Source organism: Jaculus jaculus, chromosome 7 (genome assembly GCF_020740685.1).
Source record: "Jaculus jaculus isolate mJacJac1 chromosome 7, mJacJac1.mat.Y.cur, whole genome shotgun sequence".
Classification (NCBI taxonomy): domain Eukaryota; kingdom Metazoa; phylum Chordata; class Mammalia; order Rodentia; family Dipodidae; genus Jaculus; species Jaculus jaculus.
In genome coordinates, this window is record NC_059108.1 from 25,081,123 (window position 1) to 25,099,837 (window position 18,715).

Here is an 18,715-nt window from a genome sequence, read left to right on the forward strand (position 1 = left end):
AAATCTCTAATGTCAAATTTTAACATTTGTGATAATTATGTTTCCAAGTGCTCTTTCCTGTTCTCTACATATTTCTTTCTGGAGTTTCCTACTAATATTTCATGGATTCAGTATCTTTTCTTTGGGTTATTTATAGATTAAGGTTGTATTTGGTTCACATTTTTCTCCTCTCAAACTTCTTATTTCACTTTCTTTCAGTATCTGACTTTCATGTTCTTCCAGACTCTGATTCCTGGAAATCTGTTTACAGAAGCCTCTGATCTTCATATTGGGAACATGTTTGTCGGTGGGGCTGAGCAAGTTCTGAGCTGCACTGTAACTGCTGCATGACAGTCACTTCCAGTGTCAGTATGTGACTTTCTGTAGAGTGGAATACTGTATTTTCCTGACATGGGCTAGAAGGATTTTCTGCAAGCTTGGTAGGGGCTGAGGCTACAAAGGACAGAGCTGAAAGGTTCAGGAGTGACCAAGGACCATGCAGAGCACTCTGAGGCAAAGATGGAAGTTTTTATTGGTGGGGGGGCACGAGCTGCCAGGACTGACTCTCAGGAGTGGAGCAGTCAGTTTGGGGTTACAGATAATGGCTTTATAGGCTTTTCAATTGGGGGAAGGGAAGGAAGGGAAGGAATTTTTGTTGGGGAAGTAAATCTCTGTTCTTTACATTAGCCATAGGGTGAGACTAGAAGTAACCCAGTGAGAGATAAGGGGCCAGTAAATGTAGACCTGGAGCCTTGTTAGGAAGGGGAGGGATAATGGCTGGGCAATTTCTTGAGGAATTTAGATGCCCTCCTGCTGTCTGCCCTCCTGCTGTCCTGGGTGACTCCATTTTGTCCTGACTTAACAGTCCATCCTTTTGTTAATGATAAGAGATAGAAGGTTCATGCTGACCATAAGGGTGATGAGTTGTTATGGGAGAGGCAGTTGATGGGTCTCTGTTCAGGGCAGGTGATGAGGATGCCATGGTGGCTAGAAGTAGCAGAGTGGTGAAATACCATCCCTGTATTGAACTGGCTTCAGGGCAGTCATTGGCAGACACCTGTTACAGAGAAGGTGAGGGAGATGGGCTTTAAAAGAGCTTGTTACTCTTGTCAAAATGCCAGGTGTAAAGGGAGGATGAGTATTCAGAGGTGTTATGAGCATGTAAGGACCAGCATATGGTCCAGGGACAGTTTAGATAAATAAGTTTGTTTTTCTTTGTGTGTGAGAGTAAAATTGCAAAGTCAACCTTTGTAAGTAAAAATCTAAGAGTAAGCTGAGTACAACGACATAGTAAGAGATTACCAGAAGGTGTGTGTGGAACCCTAGATAAGTAGTGGAAAATACAAAAAACCCAGCTGCTCAGCAGCCGTTGTCCCAGTCCTCCCGACACTATGACTGACTGAACGGCTGCTCAGCAGTCCGGACTGAGACCTCCGTGAGACACATCACCGATCCGAATTCATCTGCCCGACACGCTGTCCGAACGACTGAGACGACCGAGACTCGCCTTGAAACACCACGAACCGAGAAAAAAGTCGGAGCACGGACCCGCGCCACCAGGTTGTAAAACGTCAGAAATCTCGCAGACCGAGTCTCGCGTTGAGACCGAGTCTGATACTGCGATACTGCGTCCCAAGTCTCGCGATATCAGGTTGTATACATGTTAGACTCGTTAGAAATATTCTTGTGTTAGTAGTGATGAATATAATTTGGATATATATTATATTAGCTATAATATTAGTTGTGATAGTTTGGACTTGCTTGTGTGTGACTTTCATCCCAGTAAACTCCTTTGCGAGTACACCAGCGTCTGAGTATTATTGACCTTCGTGGGCGGAATCCTCTCAACCAATCATCTTTGAGAGTGCTCGCGACAAGAGTTGAGATATAGAGCACTTGGGGCAAGAGAGAGGAGGCAGAGGGGCATTTTGGGGTCAGAGGAAGAGTGGGAACAGAAGAGTGTTTAAGTTTGAGAGTGTCTGTTGGGTGGCAGTGTACTTATTCCTAGCTGAGATAGGGTAAGGGCTAAGGAAGGAGAGGCCCGAGGAGTAGCTCTGATTCTGGCTAAGACAAGTGGGAGTTGCTGGGGTCAGGGAAGGTGATGTTAATCAGGGACAGGCAGAGGCAGAAGGCGTGAGTTAATGTTAGAGTTTAGTATTGTAAATCAGCATTGGACAGGGGAGCCTATTAATCTGACTGTTGTTTATATTTAGTTATATTTTTCTTGTTGGGTGATTAAGACCATGTAGGCTGTCAGAACTAGCTGTATACTTTAGAGGTCAATAATGGCCCTGTAGGAGAGACTTTCAGAGACCTGTGAGGAGTTCTGTGACTGTCATCTGCTAGGATAAGTCAAGGCTATGCTCCCTCTTTTGGGAAGCCTGGAGGACTGATTTTCCTCCAGTGTGATTCTCCTATTGCAGATATGCTGACATGGAATTCATTTCTGGGTCTCCACATCCTCTCTGATCAAGAAGACAGGTAACTTACCAGAGGCTAGAAGTTCAAGTGTCCCAACATCCCCTGTGGCCTTTTGACTTGGGACCAGGAACCAAAATATTAGGTATTCTTTTAACTCCAATGTTTCCAATTGATTTTGGCTTCTACATATCGTTATTACTCACTCAGACTCTACCTATCTGATTAGCAGAACAGACTAGTTAAAAATGGTGCAGAACATATCTGGTTAGCAAAGCAGATTTGGTTAGAGAATGACACAATAGTTTAAAATCATTTTGATTAATTGCAGACTCCACTGGAGTTGGAGTGGCAATTAATACTCAACTTTAGTTGTCAGGTGACAGTATAAGCTATATCTGGGACATAGAAAGCATACACATTCTGTCTTTTAAGTATCTGTCAGCTATAAATATAGGCCGGACATTTTAGTAGCCCTGAAAACAATGCTTTACCAATTATTTTATCAATAACTTTAAGGCAATTGATTTAATTGAGAAATTGTATGTTAGGAAAAGACAAGACAGTTTAAGAACTTAGCATCTGTGTTTGAAAACAACTTTGGTTAGTCTGTGTATTAATGCAAGTACCAGTTGCCCCCCAAGCTGGAAGTAGAACAGCAGTTTAAGATTAGTTTCCTAGGGCAGGAGACATGTATCAATATCTCTATAAGTAATGAACTTAAGATACCAGAAATTAGACAATTAAATGAAAGTTTGACTGAGACTGATTATACATAGCTCAAGAATAAAATAAAACTTGCCCATTGTTGAGTTAAGCAAGCTTGATTCTAACATGCATTAGAGGTAGTGACAGACACAAAGCAATTTTTTACCAATGAACAATTCTAAGGCTTAGCTAAAGAAATATTACAATAAGTCACCTTTCATAAGACTTAAATTATAACATCAGTGATAATTGTAAGGAAAGTAGAAGAGAAAAGCAAGAGAGAACATCAGACTTGATCTCTACAGACAAGACTGTTTTATTGAGAGAAATCAGCGAGGGACCTCAGCTTTCCCGCAGGATGAAGGCTGAAGCAGTGAGCCAGGCTAGGGTATGAGTTTATAAGGAGAACCCTAAGGAAAAGCCATCTTATACCAGGTACAGTTGAAAGAAAAAATTATGGCTGTTTGTGTCTTTGGCCAGGAATGTCTAAGGGAGGATACTCAGATGGTCCCTGGTACTTCAAGGCCATCTAGGCTGTGATGGGGAGTACATCAATCAGGAAAGGTGTCAAACTTAAAGAGGCTGAATGCCTCTGTTGTTTCTTTTATTGCCCTGTGCCTTGGGGATAGCCGTTAACTCTTTAGTTCCCTTTTGGTTTTCAGGAAAGGCCATTGATACTTCAATAATCATTTAGCAAAACCAGCGTGAACAAGACAAGAACCATCTTAAAATTTCAGAGTTTTAGCCAGGTATGGTGATGCATGTTTATTGATAGCTAAACATCATGGATTTTGTATAAGTCAAATTATAATATTATAATATTGTGACATCTGGACTAGTCTGATATTAAAAAGTAGAGTTTACATATTTAAGGCACATGAGGCTAAAGAGTAAACTGTGAACAAAAGATCTGATGCCGGGTGTGGTGGTGCACACCTTTAATCCCAGCACTTGGGAGGCAAAGGTAGGAGGATCACCACGAGTTGGAGGCCACCCTGAGGCTACATAGTGAATTCCAGGTCAGCTTGAGATAGAGTGAGACCCTGCCTAAAAAAAAAAAAAAAAAAAAAAAAAAAAAAAAATCTGACAGATTTTAAGATAAACAAGAAATCTGTATTATATAGTAACAGTTTTGGCTTAAATATGAAGACATGAAAATTTTTATAATTTTTAAAGTTCATCAGAGGTTGGAATACCTTTATATAATATATATTTTATGAGGATATTTAGCACTTTTAAAAGTTAAATAAGATTATCCAATCTATAAGTCAGGTTTTTGAAATTAATTTAGTTATATTTAACATACCCAAAGAGTTATCCATATCCATAGAGGAACTGAATTAAACTGCCATGATCTAAAAGGAGACAAGTCTCATGAAAAAGAGAGGGAATGAGCATGCTAGGGCCACTTGCCACTTTAAATGATTTTCAAAACAATTTCCAAATGTATGCTCCACTATCTGCATCTGGCTTTGCAAATAAGCACCTTTAACTGCAGAGCGAAAATGAATTTTTTTTTTCTGATCTCATTGTGATGAATTCTTATTAACCATAGGACACTGATTCAGAACAAACATGATTCCTCAACATCAACTGTTATACTTTTGGGGACAGCAAGGTCACATAACTGAACTCTTAAAATAAAGGAAACCAAGACAATTTCTGTTCAAATGGGTCCCTATGCAAATGGGACAGTACAATTCCTATATAGATGCTTGAAGATTTTGAGTCTGGGAAAGAAGTAGGGTGTCTGTGAGCACTGAAAAAGGAGTAGCCATTGACCCATGTCTCAGAGCAGCTAGGCAGGCGTGGAGTGCGACCAGATGTTGGTGAATCATTTGGATTCTATTTGAAGTGGGTTAATGGCTCAAGAACATGAGCCATCAGCCTGATCTCTGCAAACAATGCATGTGATGTCTTTTTTTAAAAAATTTTTTATTAGCATTTTCCATGATTATAAAAAAAATCCCATGGTAATTCCCCCACCCCACGAAAATGTAATATTTTTAAACTCTTAACATACACAAAATTTTATGACATAATCTTTAGCTATTTGAACCTAAACCAACTCACTCTCTCTTTTTTTAACTGTTCATTCTAGGTAAACAGTTTCTTTTTTCTTTTTCTTTTTTGAGGTAGGGTCTCATTCTAGCCCACTCTGACCTAAAATTCACTATGTAGTCTCAGGGTGGCCTCGAACTCATGTTGATCCTCCTACCTCTGCCTCTCGAGTGCTGGGATTAAAGGCATGTACCACCATGCCCGGCTGGTAAATAGTTTTTAAGTGTGTGGCAGATAAATACTGTTTAATGTTTTAAATGTGGTCTATTTACCTTAAAAAAAAATAGGAAAAAGAGTAAATAGTTCCTCTGTGAGATTTTTTTTTTTTTTTTTTTGAGGCAGGGCTTTAGATACAATAACCTTAGGAGATAATATTAATGAGCCAATTTTAACATTAAGGTTTAGTTAAAAGGTTGAGAAATAGAGGAACCTAGTTAACTTGGTTGGGTACTCTAAATCCAGTCTTTCATAACCAGTAGTATGATCAGGTTAATATCAGTGGGTTTTAAGTTTACAACATGAATACCATTAGTATCCTGCTACCAGTCAGGGTCATGCTTTGTTAGTCTGATATAAGCCCTAGCTAGGCTAAGTCATTTTATATCTCAAGAAGTCTGTAATCTGATTAAGTACTTTGTCTTTAACCTGTTTAAGCTTACTCATATCTTCATCTACATAATTTACTCATACCTTCATCCACATACTTTTACCTTATAATCCATGTAACCACTGTGTAACAATATTTTTCATCAAACATTTAACATCTAATATATAAGGTTTTCTTTCCAATTTATCTTTCAGTTAGTTCATCGAATAACTACCAACAAAAACTTTTATTGTTCTTACCATAACACTTTTAATATGACCATTTTTTTTTCTCAAAAGGCCTCTTGAAATAACTTTTTAAAGAAATATTTCTTTTAAAGATCAGATTTGAATTATGCTGTTTACCCAAGATAAACATAGATTTTGGAACTTTGTCTTGAGGCTGTTGTCTGTTAGTAGTTCCATAGAAGCATAGAAAGATAAAGTAACCGTAAAACAGTTAAAGATTTCTTATAAGAAGTCCCCATCTGTTCGCAGTGACTCGGCATTCACCCATCATCATGCTGGGCCAGGATCCTGAGATTCCCTGTTTGTAGCTCCCTGGCTCTGCAAGGCAGGGAAGCTAAGAAAGAGCAATTCCTCCCCCCCCCCCTTTGCCCCTAAATTCCAGGGAGAGTTCCGTCTGGGCTATGGGCTCATTTTCAAACCTGCCATTTTACAACTCTTTACAATTAGGAGAATCTTGCACTCTTTTTTTTGGTCTATGATCTTACTTTTTGTGTTCCTTCTGGGGGACATTCAGCAGTAAAAATTGGCTATGCCATCTAGTACAGCGGGCTTGGTGGAAAACATCCCCACAATGAAATGGCACGGCTTAGAACAGAAATCATTGTGCAGCCTTAGGGCTGTGAGCCACATACGTATTCACATACACACATTCATTTCAAGTGCACTTTTCATATAGACTCCAGACAACCATTTCCCCTTCACATATTCATTCATTCATTTATTCAGAAGCTACGCATTCCCATTTTAAACATCTATTTGTTTTTTACAACTCTAGAGATTAAAATCAAGCCTTATTACCAGGCAGGGTGTCAGGAGAGACTGAGGGAGCCGACCAGTTGGGGCGAGGTCCTCTATGATAGTCAGGGTGAAAAGTGGAGGGTAAGGACCAGTATGGGGGAGGGGGCTGAGTGAGAGCGCATTTCTGAGACCATGACTAAGACCTGATGAGAATGGCAGGTAGAGCAGAGAGAAGGCCTTGTATACAGAGTGAAAAATGGGTTCTGTGGGCCATTTGCCTGTATGTTGGCAGAGGTTTGTTTTAAACTAGTGAGAATTTGGAAATCAAAAGTATCATTTTCAGCCCATTTGGACCCATTGTCCAGCTTATGGATGTGGCCAGGCAGAGTTGCAGAGGAAGATAAGGTGTCATCGGGGAGTTGTGGAGGCTTCAAGTTCTTAAGGAGACAGGGAAAGAGCAAAACAAGGGTGAGAGAAAAATAAACCAGAGCTCATGCTGGGTTTACACAGAGCACAAATATGACCCCTGGCCCGTCAGGGTGAACGGGGCCTGCACCTCCCACATGGGCAGAGGCCATACAGATCGCAACTGTCGGCTGTTTACCTGTTGGTGGGCAAGGAGGGCGACTGTGCTTCCGATGGTAAAAGCTGTTGGCTATAGAAGATGAAAGCGGCCTGCAGTGGAAGATGAGCTCAGGAGGGAGAGGGAGAGGGGGTGTCCCGAGATGGTGCATGCAACTGAACCAAAAGACCCCTTAGGGTACAGTAGACCAGAGCTAGAGACCCGAGGTGTCTATAGTGCACCTTTCTGGAGACCTGGGGTTGGGGCCTAGTGGCTGAGGGGTGTAGCCTGGCGTGCCAGCATGGCTTCCATGAGAATGGGTGAACCCTGAGACAGGCCAACCTGGGAGAGAGGGTCACTTACAGAGAGAGGGGGAGGAGAAGGAGGGAGGAGATGGAGAAAAAAGCAGTGAGGCCGAACGTGGTGGGTGTGAGAGCCTGTATCAGGCAGAGATGGGCCGAGAGGCCTTCAGAGGGTTAATGGCAGCTCAGTGGTCTGGTCAGAGAACAGGAGGTCTGGCCTCCCAAGAGGACAATCAGAATCCTTCCTGTCCGAGTCAGGCACCACATGTAAGGTTCAGGAGTGACCAAGACTACGGAGACCACTCTGAGGCAAAGATGGAAGCTTTTATGGGGGGCAGGGTCACATGAGCTGCCAGGACTGACTCTCAAGAGTGGAGCAGTCAGTTTGAGGTTACAGATAGTGGGCTTTATAGGCTTTTCAATTGGGGGAAGGTGAGAAAGGGAAGGAATTTCTTTGTTGGGGCAGTAAGTCTCTGCTCTTTACATTAGCCATAGGGTGAGACCAGAAGTGACCCAGTGAGAGATAAGGGGGCAGTAAATCTAGACCTGGAACCTTGTTAGGAAGGGGAGGGATAATGGCTGTGCAATTTCTTGAGGAATGTGGATGACTCCTCTGTCGCCCTCCTGCTGCCATGGGTGACTCCATTTTGTCCTGACCTAACAAGGGCCTCAGTGTTTAGTATGTGAACTTTAAGTTCTCTATGTGCTACTACTAATTGATTCCTTCAGGGCCTGTGTAGATGATTTGAGGCTCTTGTGCTTTATTTTCTTTGTTATGTTGGGGAGAATTTCATAAAGGGAGAAGTAGAGGTACAGTATAGTTACAAGACCATTCACAGCAAGTACATGTTATGGGTTTCCTGTCTTTACCAGGTTGGGGAGGGGTTGCCTGGTGCTGAGTGAAGGAGATGAAGTCCTTGGGGATAAAATGTTTGCACCTGCACCCAGCAGTTGGGTCTCCTGTGATCATTTGGGATTGGCAACCTCACAGCTTCCTTTTTTTGAAGTTGTGTAACAGCCAAGGATGACCTTGAATTCCTGATCCTCCTGCCTACTCCACCCAAGTGCCTGGGATTATAGGCATGGTACCATCATGCTCAGTTTGCTTGTTTGTTTATTTATGAGACAGACATGAAGAGAGAGAGAGAGAGAGAGAGAGAGAGAGAGAGAGAGAGAGAGAGAGAGATACAGAGACAGACAGACAGACAGAGAGAATGGGCACTCCAGAGCCTCCAGCCACTGCAAACAAACTCCAGACACATGAGCCACCTTGTGCATCTGGCTTATGTGGGTTCTGGGAAATTGAACTTGGGTCCTTTGGCTTTCCAGGCAAGTGCCTTAACTGCTAAGCCATCCCTCCAGCCCCATGCTCAGTTTTATGTGGTGCTGAGGATCAAACCCAGAGCTGTGTGCATACTAAGCAAGTACTGTAGCAACCAAGCTACATCCCAGCCCTCTTTCTCCAAAGTAATTTTAGACTTTTTTTATTGACAGCCTTTATAATTATAGACAATGATCCATGATAATTCCCTCCCTTTCCCCTTCACAAATACACTCTCCATCATATCCCCTCCCTGTCTCAATCAGTCTCTTTTATTTTGATGTCGTCACTTTTTCCTCCTGTTATGAAGGTCTTGTGAAGGTAGTACTAGGCACTGCGAGTTCATTTGTGTCTGAATGATTGCATTGTAAGCAGTCCTACCCATCCTTTGGCACTTACATTCTTTCTGCTGCCTCTTCTGCATTGGGTGTTAGACTGCCGCCCTTGAAGGCTCTGAGCACCCACTTGTGCACCACAATCCTGTTTGCCACCATCACTTTACAAGTGTCCATGGAAGGACTTTCAGCTGTCACTGGGTGCCAAACATGTTCCCCTCTGCCCCTGGTTTATAATAGCAGTCTTGCCTCTTCCTGCCAGGACTATGGCTCTTCCGTCCTGTTGTTTTTTGGCTAGAACCTCTCAGAATTTCCTGGAAACTGTAACTGAGAAGTTCATTGGGTGTGATCACGACTTTCAAACTATGGAACCTAGAATTTCAGGAACATGCCCAGGCTGCCACTAGTTTGGTAGTCATCAGGACTGCTGATACATTCACTTTCCATACCTGGACCCATGCATTCTGCCTGTTAGGAACACAGCACCATCGAGTGGTTATGGATATGCCCCTTGCAAAAAATATGTTATTTCTTTTCTTTTGGTTTTCCAGGTAGAGTCTTGTTCTGCCCCAGGCTCATATGGAATTCACTATGTAGTCTGAGGGTGGCCTTGAACTTGTGATAATCCTCCTACCTCTGCCTTCTGAGTACTGGGATTAAAGGCATACACCACCATGTTTGGCATATTTTTTTTTATAGTTTTTGTATAGCTTCAGGAAATAACTGGAAGGGTTTCTTTATTAATATTTTATTTTTTTGAGCCAGGGTCCCACCTTAGCACAGGTTGAGCTGGAACTTGGCTTTATAGCTCAAGCTGGCCTCAAACTCATGCTGACCCTATCTCAGCCTCCTGAATGCTGGGATTAAAGTTATGTGTTACTGTGCCTGGCTAACTTTAACTATTTAAAAATTTTTTTTATTGATTTGAGAGAGATAAAGAGACAGAAAGCCAGAATGGGTGTACCAGGGCCTTTAGCCACTGCAAATGCATTCTAGATGCATGGGCCACCTATGCATCTGGCTTATGTGGGTACTGGGGAATTGAACCTGGTTCTGTAGGCTTGGTAGGCAAGTGTCTTAACCACTAAGCCAGCTCTCCAGCCCTAATTTTAACTATTGATATTGCTGCTGTTTTAATCTTACAAATTCATATAGGGGAAACTAGAATCTTTTTCTTAATACTTTTTATTTATTTATTTATGTAACTATTTAGTTGTGAGTGTGTGCACACTAGGGTCTCTTTCCACTGCAAGTGAATGCTAAACACTTTCACTATTTTTTGTGTCTGGTTTACAAGGATGGCTTGGAAATTGAACCATTGGCGGCAAGCTTTTTAAGCAAGCACCTTTACCTGCTGAGCCATCTTCCTAGCCCTAGAATTCTTTTAACTTTTTTTTTTAGATAGGGTTTCTTGAATCAAGGACCACCTTGAACTTGTGACCCTCCTTCCTGTGCCTCCTGAGTGCTGGGATTACACATGAATGCCCACTACACACAGTTTATGTGGTACTAGAGATCAAGCCCAAGGCTTCTTGCACCCTAGGTAAGCACTTTACCAACTAAACTACATCCCAGCCCAAGCATCCATGATATTGCGTTTCCCTATCTAAGAACAAGGCATCTGGTTGTCTTTCCAGACTTAGAACATGCAGAGAGCCAGGCTGTAATCTCAGCATTCAAGCAAGCACCTCAGCATTCAGAAAGCTGACGTAGGATAGATAGGCATGAGATCCAGGCCAGCCTGGGCTAGAGTGAGACCCTGGTCAAAAACACCCCAAACAACAACCACAAAAACCCAAAGCACTCAGAGACTTGGGCATTTCTTTGAGCTGTTGTAACCTTTTCGTTTCCAATATTTCAGATTTGGCATTGTTTTTTCCCAGTATTTCTATTTCTTTACTCATATCATGTATCGACTTCCTTATTTTATTAGGTTGATTTTCTCTGTTCTCTAGGGATTCTTCAGGAGTTTCTTTTTCTTTATTGATTCCTTTAATTTCTTTTTTTGGAAGAGGACAGGGTCTCACTGTAGCCCAGGCTGGCCTCCAACTCATGCTGCCCCTCCTACCTCCGTTTCCTTGATGCTGGGATTGAAGGTGTGCAACATCACTCCTGGCTTCTCTTCCTTCCTTCCTTCCTTTTTTTCTGAGCATACTTATAATCATTATAATCTGAATCATTCTTTTGAGCGCTATGATCTTGTCTCAGCTTGTTATGTTGGTCAACACTCAGCCCTTTTGTTCAGCTGCTCTGGATGCTGTGTGGGGGAGGGTGGCTGGTTTCCCTGGATACAGCGTGCTCTTCAGTGGTGTTCCTGGTGCTGGTGGATGGGGGAGGGGAGGTTGTGGAAGCTCTCTGGAGGTGTTCAGGTTCTTTTGATTTTGCAGGGCTAGTTTGAGTGGGAAGAATCCCTTGCCAGTGATTCCCAGTGCTCTTGCTTGCTGAGGCAAGGCAGGGCCAAGAAAAGCACTTTTCAGCAAAGCCTTCTCAGTAGGTGCTGCCTGGAGCCTGGTCCCATCCTCCATCGTTACCTGATTACTGAGCTTCTTGCTTCTCTGGTTTAAGAAGCTCCTTGTACCCTTTGGACTGTGTTTTATTCCCCCCCGCCCCAGGTTTCTTCTTAACAAATACAAAATAAGTGAACATTTATGGTTCCTCCAAAAAAAAAAATTAAGCCATTTTTTTTTTTTTTTGGTTTTCTGAGGTGGGGTCTCACTCTAGCCCAGGCTGACCTGGAATTCACTCTGTATTCTCAGGGTGGCCTTGAACTCATGGTGATCCTCATACCTCTGCCTCCCAAGTACTGGGATTGAAGGTGTGTGCCAACATGCCCAGTTTAAGTTAGATTTTATGTCACTAAAATAGTCTGCTTAAAAGACACTATGACTTTTGCTTCACGTATTCCCTGCATGGGCTCTCTGGACTTGGTTTTTGCTAAAGTTGTGGTGAACATTAGTGTTTTCGACCTTTTCCTTGATCCTTGGCACAGAATCTCATGCAATGAATCAAAATGTTTAGAAAGTGTAACTTTTGCATACATAAACTGTCCCCTCTGACCACAAGCTGATCAATGTTAGTACCAAGTCTTTTCATTAAAGATTGATTACTTCTGTTCTCATCTTTCCCTCTATGTCTGGACCCTTCTCCCTCAAGCTGGTGATTATTTTATAGAAAGGTGAGGACAATGTGAGAGAAATGAAGGTTATAGAAAGGGGTTACCATTTCCTCTGGAGCTGAGTCTCTGTGTGCTTGTGTGTGTAGATGGAGTGGTCTATGCCTGGGGTCACAATGGATACAGCCAGCTGGGAAATGGGACCACCAGTCAAGGCATCGCTCCCATCCATGTATGCACCAATCTCTTGATCAAGCAGGTGGTTGAAGTAGCGTGTGGCTCACATCATTCAATGGCTCTGGCAGCTGATGGAGAGGTGAGTGTGCTGTATTTAGTCTTTTTATGAAATTATGGTGAGGTACACAAAAGCTTACCATCTTACCCATTTTCAAGTGCACTGCTCATACATTTGTACATTCTCATTGGTCTTTTCATTGTGTAAAACTGAAACTCTAAATTGATTAAATATTAACTCTTCTGTCTTCTACTGGCTCCTGGAAACCACTGTACCACTTTCTAATTCTATAATTTTGATCACTCTAAGTATTTATTGTAAGTACAATCAGGTATTATTTGTCATTTTGTGACTGGCTTATTTCACTTAGCATAGTGTCCTTACAGTTCATCCATGTTTTTACACTTGATTTTAGCCGAAAGGCTGAGAAGCAATCATCCATGTTTTTTAAAGGTAAAAGCTTTTATGTTTTTATTTACTTTATGTATGTGAGAGACAGAGAGGGGGCAGATAGAGAGAATGGGCATGCCAGGGCCTTCAGCCAATACAGATGAACTCCAGATGTATGCTCCACCTTGTGTACCTGGCTTACATGGGTACTGGGGAATTGAACCTGGGTCCTTTGGCTTTGCAGGCAAGCAAGCACCTTAACCACTAAGCCATCTCTCCGGCCCACAGTTCATCCATTTTTATAGTAAGTGATGGGATTTCCTTTTTAGTGCTGAATAATATCCCATTGTGTGTGTGTGTGTGTGTGTGTTATAGTTTGTTCATCTCTTGATGAATATATAGTTCACTTCCACTTTTCACCTATTGTAAAGTCTTCCTACTTTAAAAAAAATGGCCACATTTGCATTTGCCATATATATTATGGTGGGCAGTCCTTACACATTGTGTCAAAGCTTGTGGAAATGCATTGTTTCTCCAACATTACTTGTGTCATGTAGTCAGAGTCACTCTTAGCTGAGCTTGGTGGCATATATCCTGGTATTCTAGCACCCAGGAGGTTGAGGCAGGAGGTGGAGAGCTCTAAGCCAGCCTGGTTTATAGTGAAACAGTCTCCCTACAAATCCAAAAACACACACACACAAGCAGAAAAACCCTTTTGATGAGAGAAGAATTCCACATCAAGGCAGTGGAGCCTCATACTCTTTGCCAGACTATAAATCTGAAGTACTATATATGTACTTAATGACCTTTTCTCTGAAGATACTGTTTCTCAGTTTTTAGTGATTGTGGAGAAAATAATTTTCTCAGTATTCTAGTAGTTCCTTGTTCAGCCTCAAGTTCCCTGATTATCTTGAAGGGTATTCACCCTGTCCTCTAATCTCTTGTCCCTGTCCACCCCACACCATTGCTCAGGTCTTGTCTCTGGCCTAGAATACTGTTGTGGTCTTTGTTTCATGTTTTTTTTTTTTTTAGGCAGGACCTCTCACTCTAGCCCAGGCTGACCTGGAATTCTCTATGTAGTCTCAGGGTGGCCTTAAACTCACAGAGATCCTCCTACTTCAGTCTCCCGAGTGCTGGGATTAAAGGCGTGCATCACCATGCCTGGCTTTTAGCCTTTTTTTTTTTTTTTTAATGCAGGAGAGCGAGAGCAAAAGAGAGAGAAAATTGGTGTGCCAGGGCCTCCAACCACTGCAATCCAACTCCAGAAATATGTGCCACCTTGGGCGCATGTGCAACCATGTGCACTTACATCAGTTTGTGCGCCTGGTTTACATGTAATGTGGAGAGTCGAACATGGGTCCTTAGGTTTCACATGCAAAGGCCTTAACTGCTAAGCCATCTCTCCAGCCCTGTTTCATGGCTTTTTCTGATCCACCTGTCCAGCCTCACTTCTCTGTCTCCCTGTGATTCCTAAAGAACAAATTAAGGACTGGAGAGATGGCTTAGCAGTTAAATACACTTGCCTACAAAACCTGACAGCCTGATTTCAATACCCCAGCAGCCATGTAAAGCCAGATACACAAAGTGGTGCATCATCAGGAGTTTGTGTGCAGTGGCAGGAATCCCTGGCACACCCGTACATATGTCCTATCCCTCCTCCCTGCACTGTCTCAAACAACAGAGCAAGCCATGGTGGATCAGATTTCATTGCTGGGATGTGTTGGAGCAAGGCTCAGCACACAGGCCTGTGCCCAGAGTCCACTGCTTCCTCCTGCACATTTTGGTTAGAGGAATTATGGTCCCTATTTGAAAATGAAAGGAACTGTCATTTCTGTTAGCGACCAGAAACACACATGATGAATGATTTTTGAAATTGGATAGATCTTGCTTGTTTCTGTGGCCTGGATTCTTGGCTTTATTTTAACTCTTCAGTATATGCAGCTTTGAATAATGGTGCTAAATCCTGCATCATTAAACTAGATATTTCTGTGAATGCTCTTTGATGATGTTATTTCTGTGTGAAATAATCCCCTTATTTAGGTTTCATAATCAGTACATTTTCTTTGAAGGCATCAACAGGCTTGTTCACTTGTCCTGTTGACTGCCTCTGGAACCTCTTGCGAGATTCACTTCTACTTTTGCCAGGTGGGGCCTACTCAAGGACTGCTTAATAGGCTTACTCTAGGGAGCAACAGACAGTGAGCTTAAAGCATCCAGAACCATTCAACATGCCTAAGGACTCAATTTTTCTTTTTCTTCTCCTGTAGGTCTTTGCTTGGGGCTATAACAACTGTGGCCAGGTGGGATCGGGATCTACGGCAAATCAGCCAACTCCTCGAAAAGTTACAAACTGTTTACATATTAAGAGGGTGGTTGGCATTGCCTGTGGTCAGACCTCATCCATGGCTGTTCTGGACAATGGTGAGGTGAGCTGTCTCTCCCATCCCCCTTTCCTCTTCAGCTCCCTTTCAGTGGTATCAGTACTGGGGAGAGGGGCGCTTGTCTGCATAGCTGATTGTTGAGGACCAACCAGAGGATGTTTACTCCTCAGCATTGCTTCTTTTAACCACCAAGATTATTCTACAAGTAAGGATTCTAATGTGTCTAAAGTTTATTAATTTTTTGCAAGATCCATATAGCTTAATGCTTATTTTACAGTAAGTGTTTGAAGTCTTTATAGACCATGCACCATATCTCATGTGTTTGCAGGAGAAAGCAACTTGCTAACAAAAATTTTGTCCTGATTGTTTGCTGCTTTATGCCCTAGAGCCCTCCGCTGTGGTCTCTTTTAAGCTGATAATTATGTCTATGAAAATACTTCTCATTGCAAATTGTACTTAACTGAGCCCCTTCACCTATCCCTGTGTTCTCCTTGGTGCATGAAAATTGTGTAGAATCTTCTTCGGATGCAGATGATGTGGTATTGCGCACCAGGTACTGGGCTGCTGTACATGTTACTCAGCGTTCACCTAGCTTGCCTTGTTTTTTATTTAACCCTGCTATGATTCCTGATGACCCTAGCATTCCTTGGGCAGTCATCTAGTATCCTCTGGCCCAGTGTTATTTACATTTTTTTAAAATCATAATTTCAAAATCATTGCTCTGTGTTTTTTAAAAAATACTTTGGTTTATTTTTATTTATTTGAGAGTGAGAGAGAGAGAAAGAGAAAGAGAGAGAGAGAGAGAGAGAGAGAGAAAGAGAGAATGGGCAGGCCAGGGTCTTTAGCCACTGCAAAGGAACTCCAGACGTGTGCACCCCCTTGTGCATCTGGCTAACGTGGGTCCTGGGGAATTGAGCCTCGAACTGGGGTTTTTAGGCTTCACAGGCCAGCACTTAACTGCTAAGCCATGTCTTTAGCCCTGTTTTTTTTTTTTTATTTTTTTTTATTTTTTTAAGGAAAGTAAATGAGATATACAAAGTGTATATACAAAGCATGGTGGCACACCTTTAGTCCCAGCACTCAGGAGGCAGAGGTAGGAGGATTGCCATGAGTTCAGGGCTACTCCGAGACTACATAGTGAATTCCAGGTCAGCCTGGGCTAGTGTGAGACCCCACCTCAAAAAAAAAAAAAAAAGGAAAAATTCAAACAACAGAGTGTACATGTAATACCTTTTCCCTAATTTTGCCAGTAGTTTGAAATGTAATCCATCTGGACTTTTCTCTATAAGAGTTATATGTGGATGAGTTTAATTACTGTACTAGTAATTTTCTCATTGCTGGGAGAAAACACCTGACCATAAGCAGTTTTTGTGATAAAAAGATTTACTTCTGCTTGGACTTTCAAGGGAAAGTTTCATTGTGGTGGGGAAGGTAAGAAGAGACGGCAGGGAATAGTCAGAGTGAGCCTGCACTGACGGGCTAGGGCTATGGTACCCCACAGCCTGTCCTAAGCAACACACCTCCTCTAACAAGGCTTCACCTCCCAAAGGCTCCTCAGCTTTCCCAAATTATCACCAGCTGGGGACCAAATATTCAAAACACTTGAGCCTGTGGAGGACATTTCATTCAAACCACAATTACCTTTTTTATTTATATATATTAAAAAAAGGTTCCAGGAATAAACACTAAATGCATGAAAAAAGAGATGATTATACCTCATTGATTTTCTCTGCAGCCTACTGTCCCCTCCCCCGCCGCCCCGCTGCCACCACCACCACTGTTTCCCAGCATGTGCTTTTTTAAAAACATATTTAATTTATTTATTTGAGAGAGAGAGAGAGAGAGAGAGAGAGAACATGTGCGCCAGGACATCCAGCCACTGCAAACAGACTCCAGATGCATGTGCCCCTTTGAGCACCTAACTTACGTGGGTCCTGGGGAATCGAACCAGGGTCCTTTGGCTTTGTGAGCAAACGCCTTAACTGCTAAACCATTTCTCCAGACCCCAGCATGTGCTTTGTCTGCACACAGTGGCACAGACCATCTCCAAAGCATGCTCCGTGCTGCTGCTAAGTTTTGTCTCTGTGGACGACCTACACCTGGAACTGCACTGATGGATGCATCAGTTGATTCTAATTTTTTGTTGTGAACAATGGTGCATGGTTTTCTGTTAGTGTGTGCATATCCTAGTTCACTTATGAAAACATTTCTAAAGCAGTATTCCAGCAATAGAATTTTTGGGTCAAGAAATATATCATTAAAAATGTTGATCAGAGGGCTGGAGGGATGGCTTAATGGTTAAGGCATTTGCCTGCAACACTAAAGGACCCATGTTTGATTCCCCAGGATCCACGTTAGCCAGATGCACAAGGGGGCGCAAGTGTCTGGAGTTCATTTGCAGTGACTGGAGGCCCTGGCACACTCATTCTCTCTCTCTCCCCCCCCTCTCTCTTTCCCTCTTTCTCTGCCAAATAAATAATAAAATATTTTTCAAAATGTTGATCAGAGCTGGGTATGGTGGCACACACCTTTAGTCCTAGCACTGGGAGGCAGAGGTAGGAGGATCGCCGTGAATTTGAGGTCAGTCTGAGACTACGTAGTGAATTTCAGGTCAGTTGGGCTAGAATGAGACCCTACCTCAAAAACCAAAAAACAAAAAAAGTTGATAGGGACTTGAGAGATGGTTCAGTGGTCAAGGCATTTGCCTGCAAAAACCTAACTATCCAGGCTTAATTCCTCACTACCCACATAAAGCCAGATGTACAAAGTGGCACATGCATTTTGAGTTTGTTTGCAGTGGCAAGAGGCCCTGACACTCCCATATTCTCTTTTTCTATCTCCCTGCTTGCAAATAAATAAAACATTTTTAAAAATGTTGATCACTGTTACCAAATTTCTTTTTTTTAAAAAATATTTTTATTTATTAGAGAGAGAGGCAGGAAGATAATCGAGAATGGGCGCTCTAGAGCCTGTAGACCCTGCAAACTAACTCTAGATGCATGTGCTACCTTGTGCATCTGGCTTACGTGTGTACTGGAGAATTGAACTTGGGCCCCCAGGCTTCCCAGGCAAGTACCCCTTAACTGCTAAACTGTCACTCCAGTCCACTCTTACCAAATTTCTGTCCAGAAAGTCAATGCCTGATACACTGGTTTTGGGAGAAAGTGTCGTTAGCCATAGCTTGATAGGACCCTGAAGTTTGCGCTCTGTTTTCAAGACGTCACTTTGCCCTGAGAAGCTCCCACTGTGCATCTTTCTGCTAGCACTACTGTGGAAATGAGCTGGTACCACTGCAACTTACAGGCTTCTAATCTGAGCTAGGCTTGCTTGTTTTTTTAG

General features: G+C 42.5%; 1 protein-coding gene across 7 annotated transcripts in view; it reads left to right on the top strand.

Moving 5' to 3' along the window:
• Nucleotides 1–18,715, top strand: part of Rcbtb1 (RCC1 and BTB domain containing protein 1) — a 69,343-nt gene that overhangs the window by 21,858 nt on the left and 28,770 nt on the right. For 6 of the 7 annotated variants that reach the window (XM_045154164.1, XM_045154161.1, XM_045154160.1 and 3 more), the window contains 2 exons: nucleotides 12,520–12,686; nucleotides 15,263–15,421. In XM_045154164.1, coding sequence (XP_045010099.1) covers nucleotides 12,520–12,686; nucleotides 15,263–15,421 — 326 coding nt within the window. Of the gene's footprint in view, nucleotides 1–12,411; nucleotides 12,434–12,519; nucleotides 12,687–15,262; nucleotides 15,422–18,715 lie in introns of all 7 variants that reach the window. The other variant, XM_045154165.1, reaches the window with a different exon arrangement.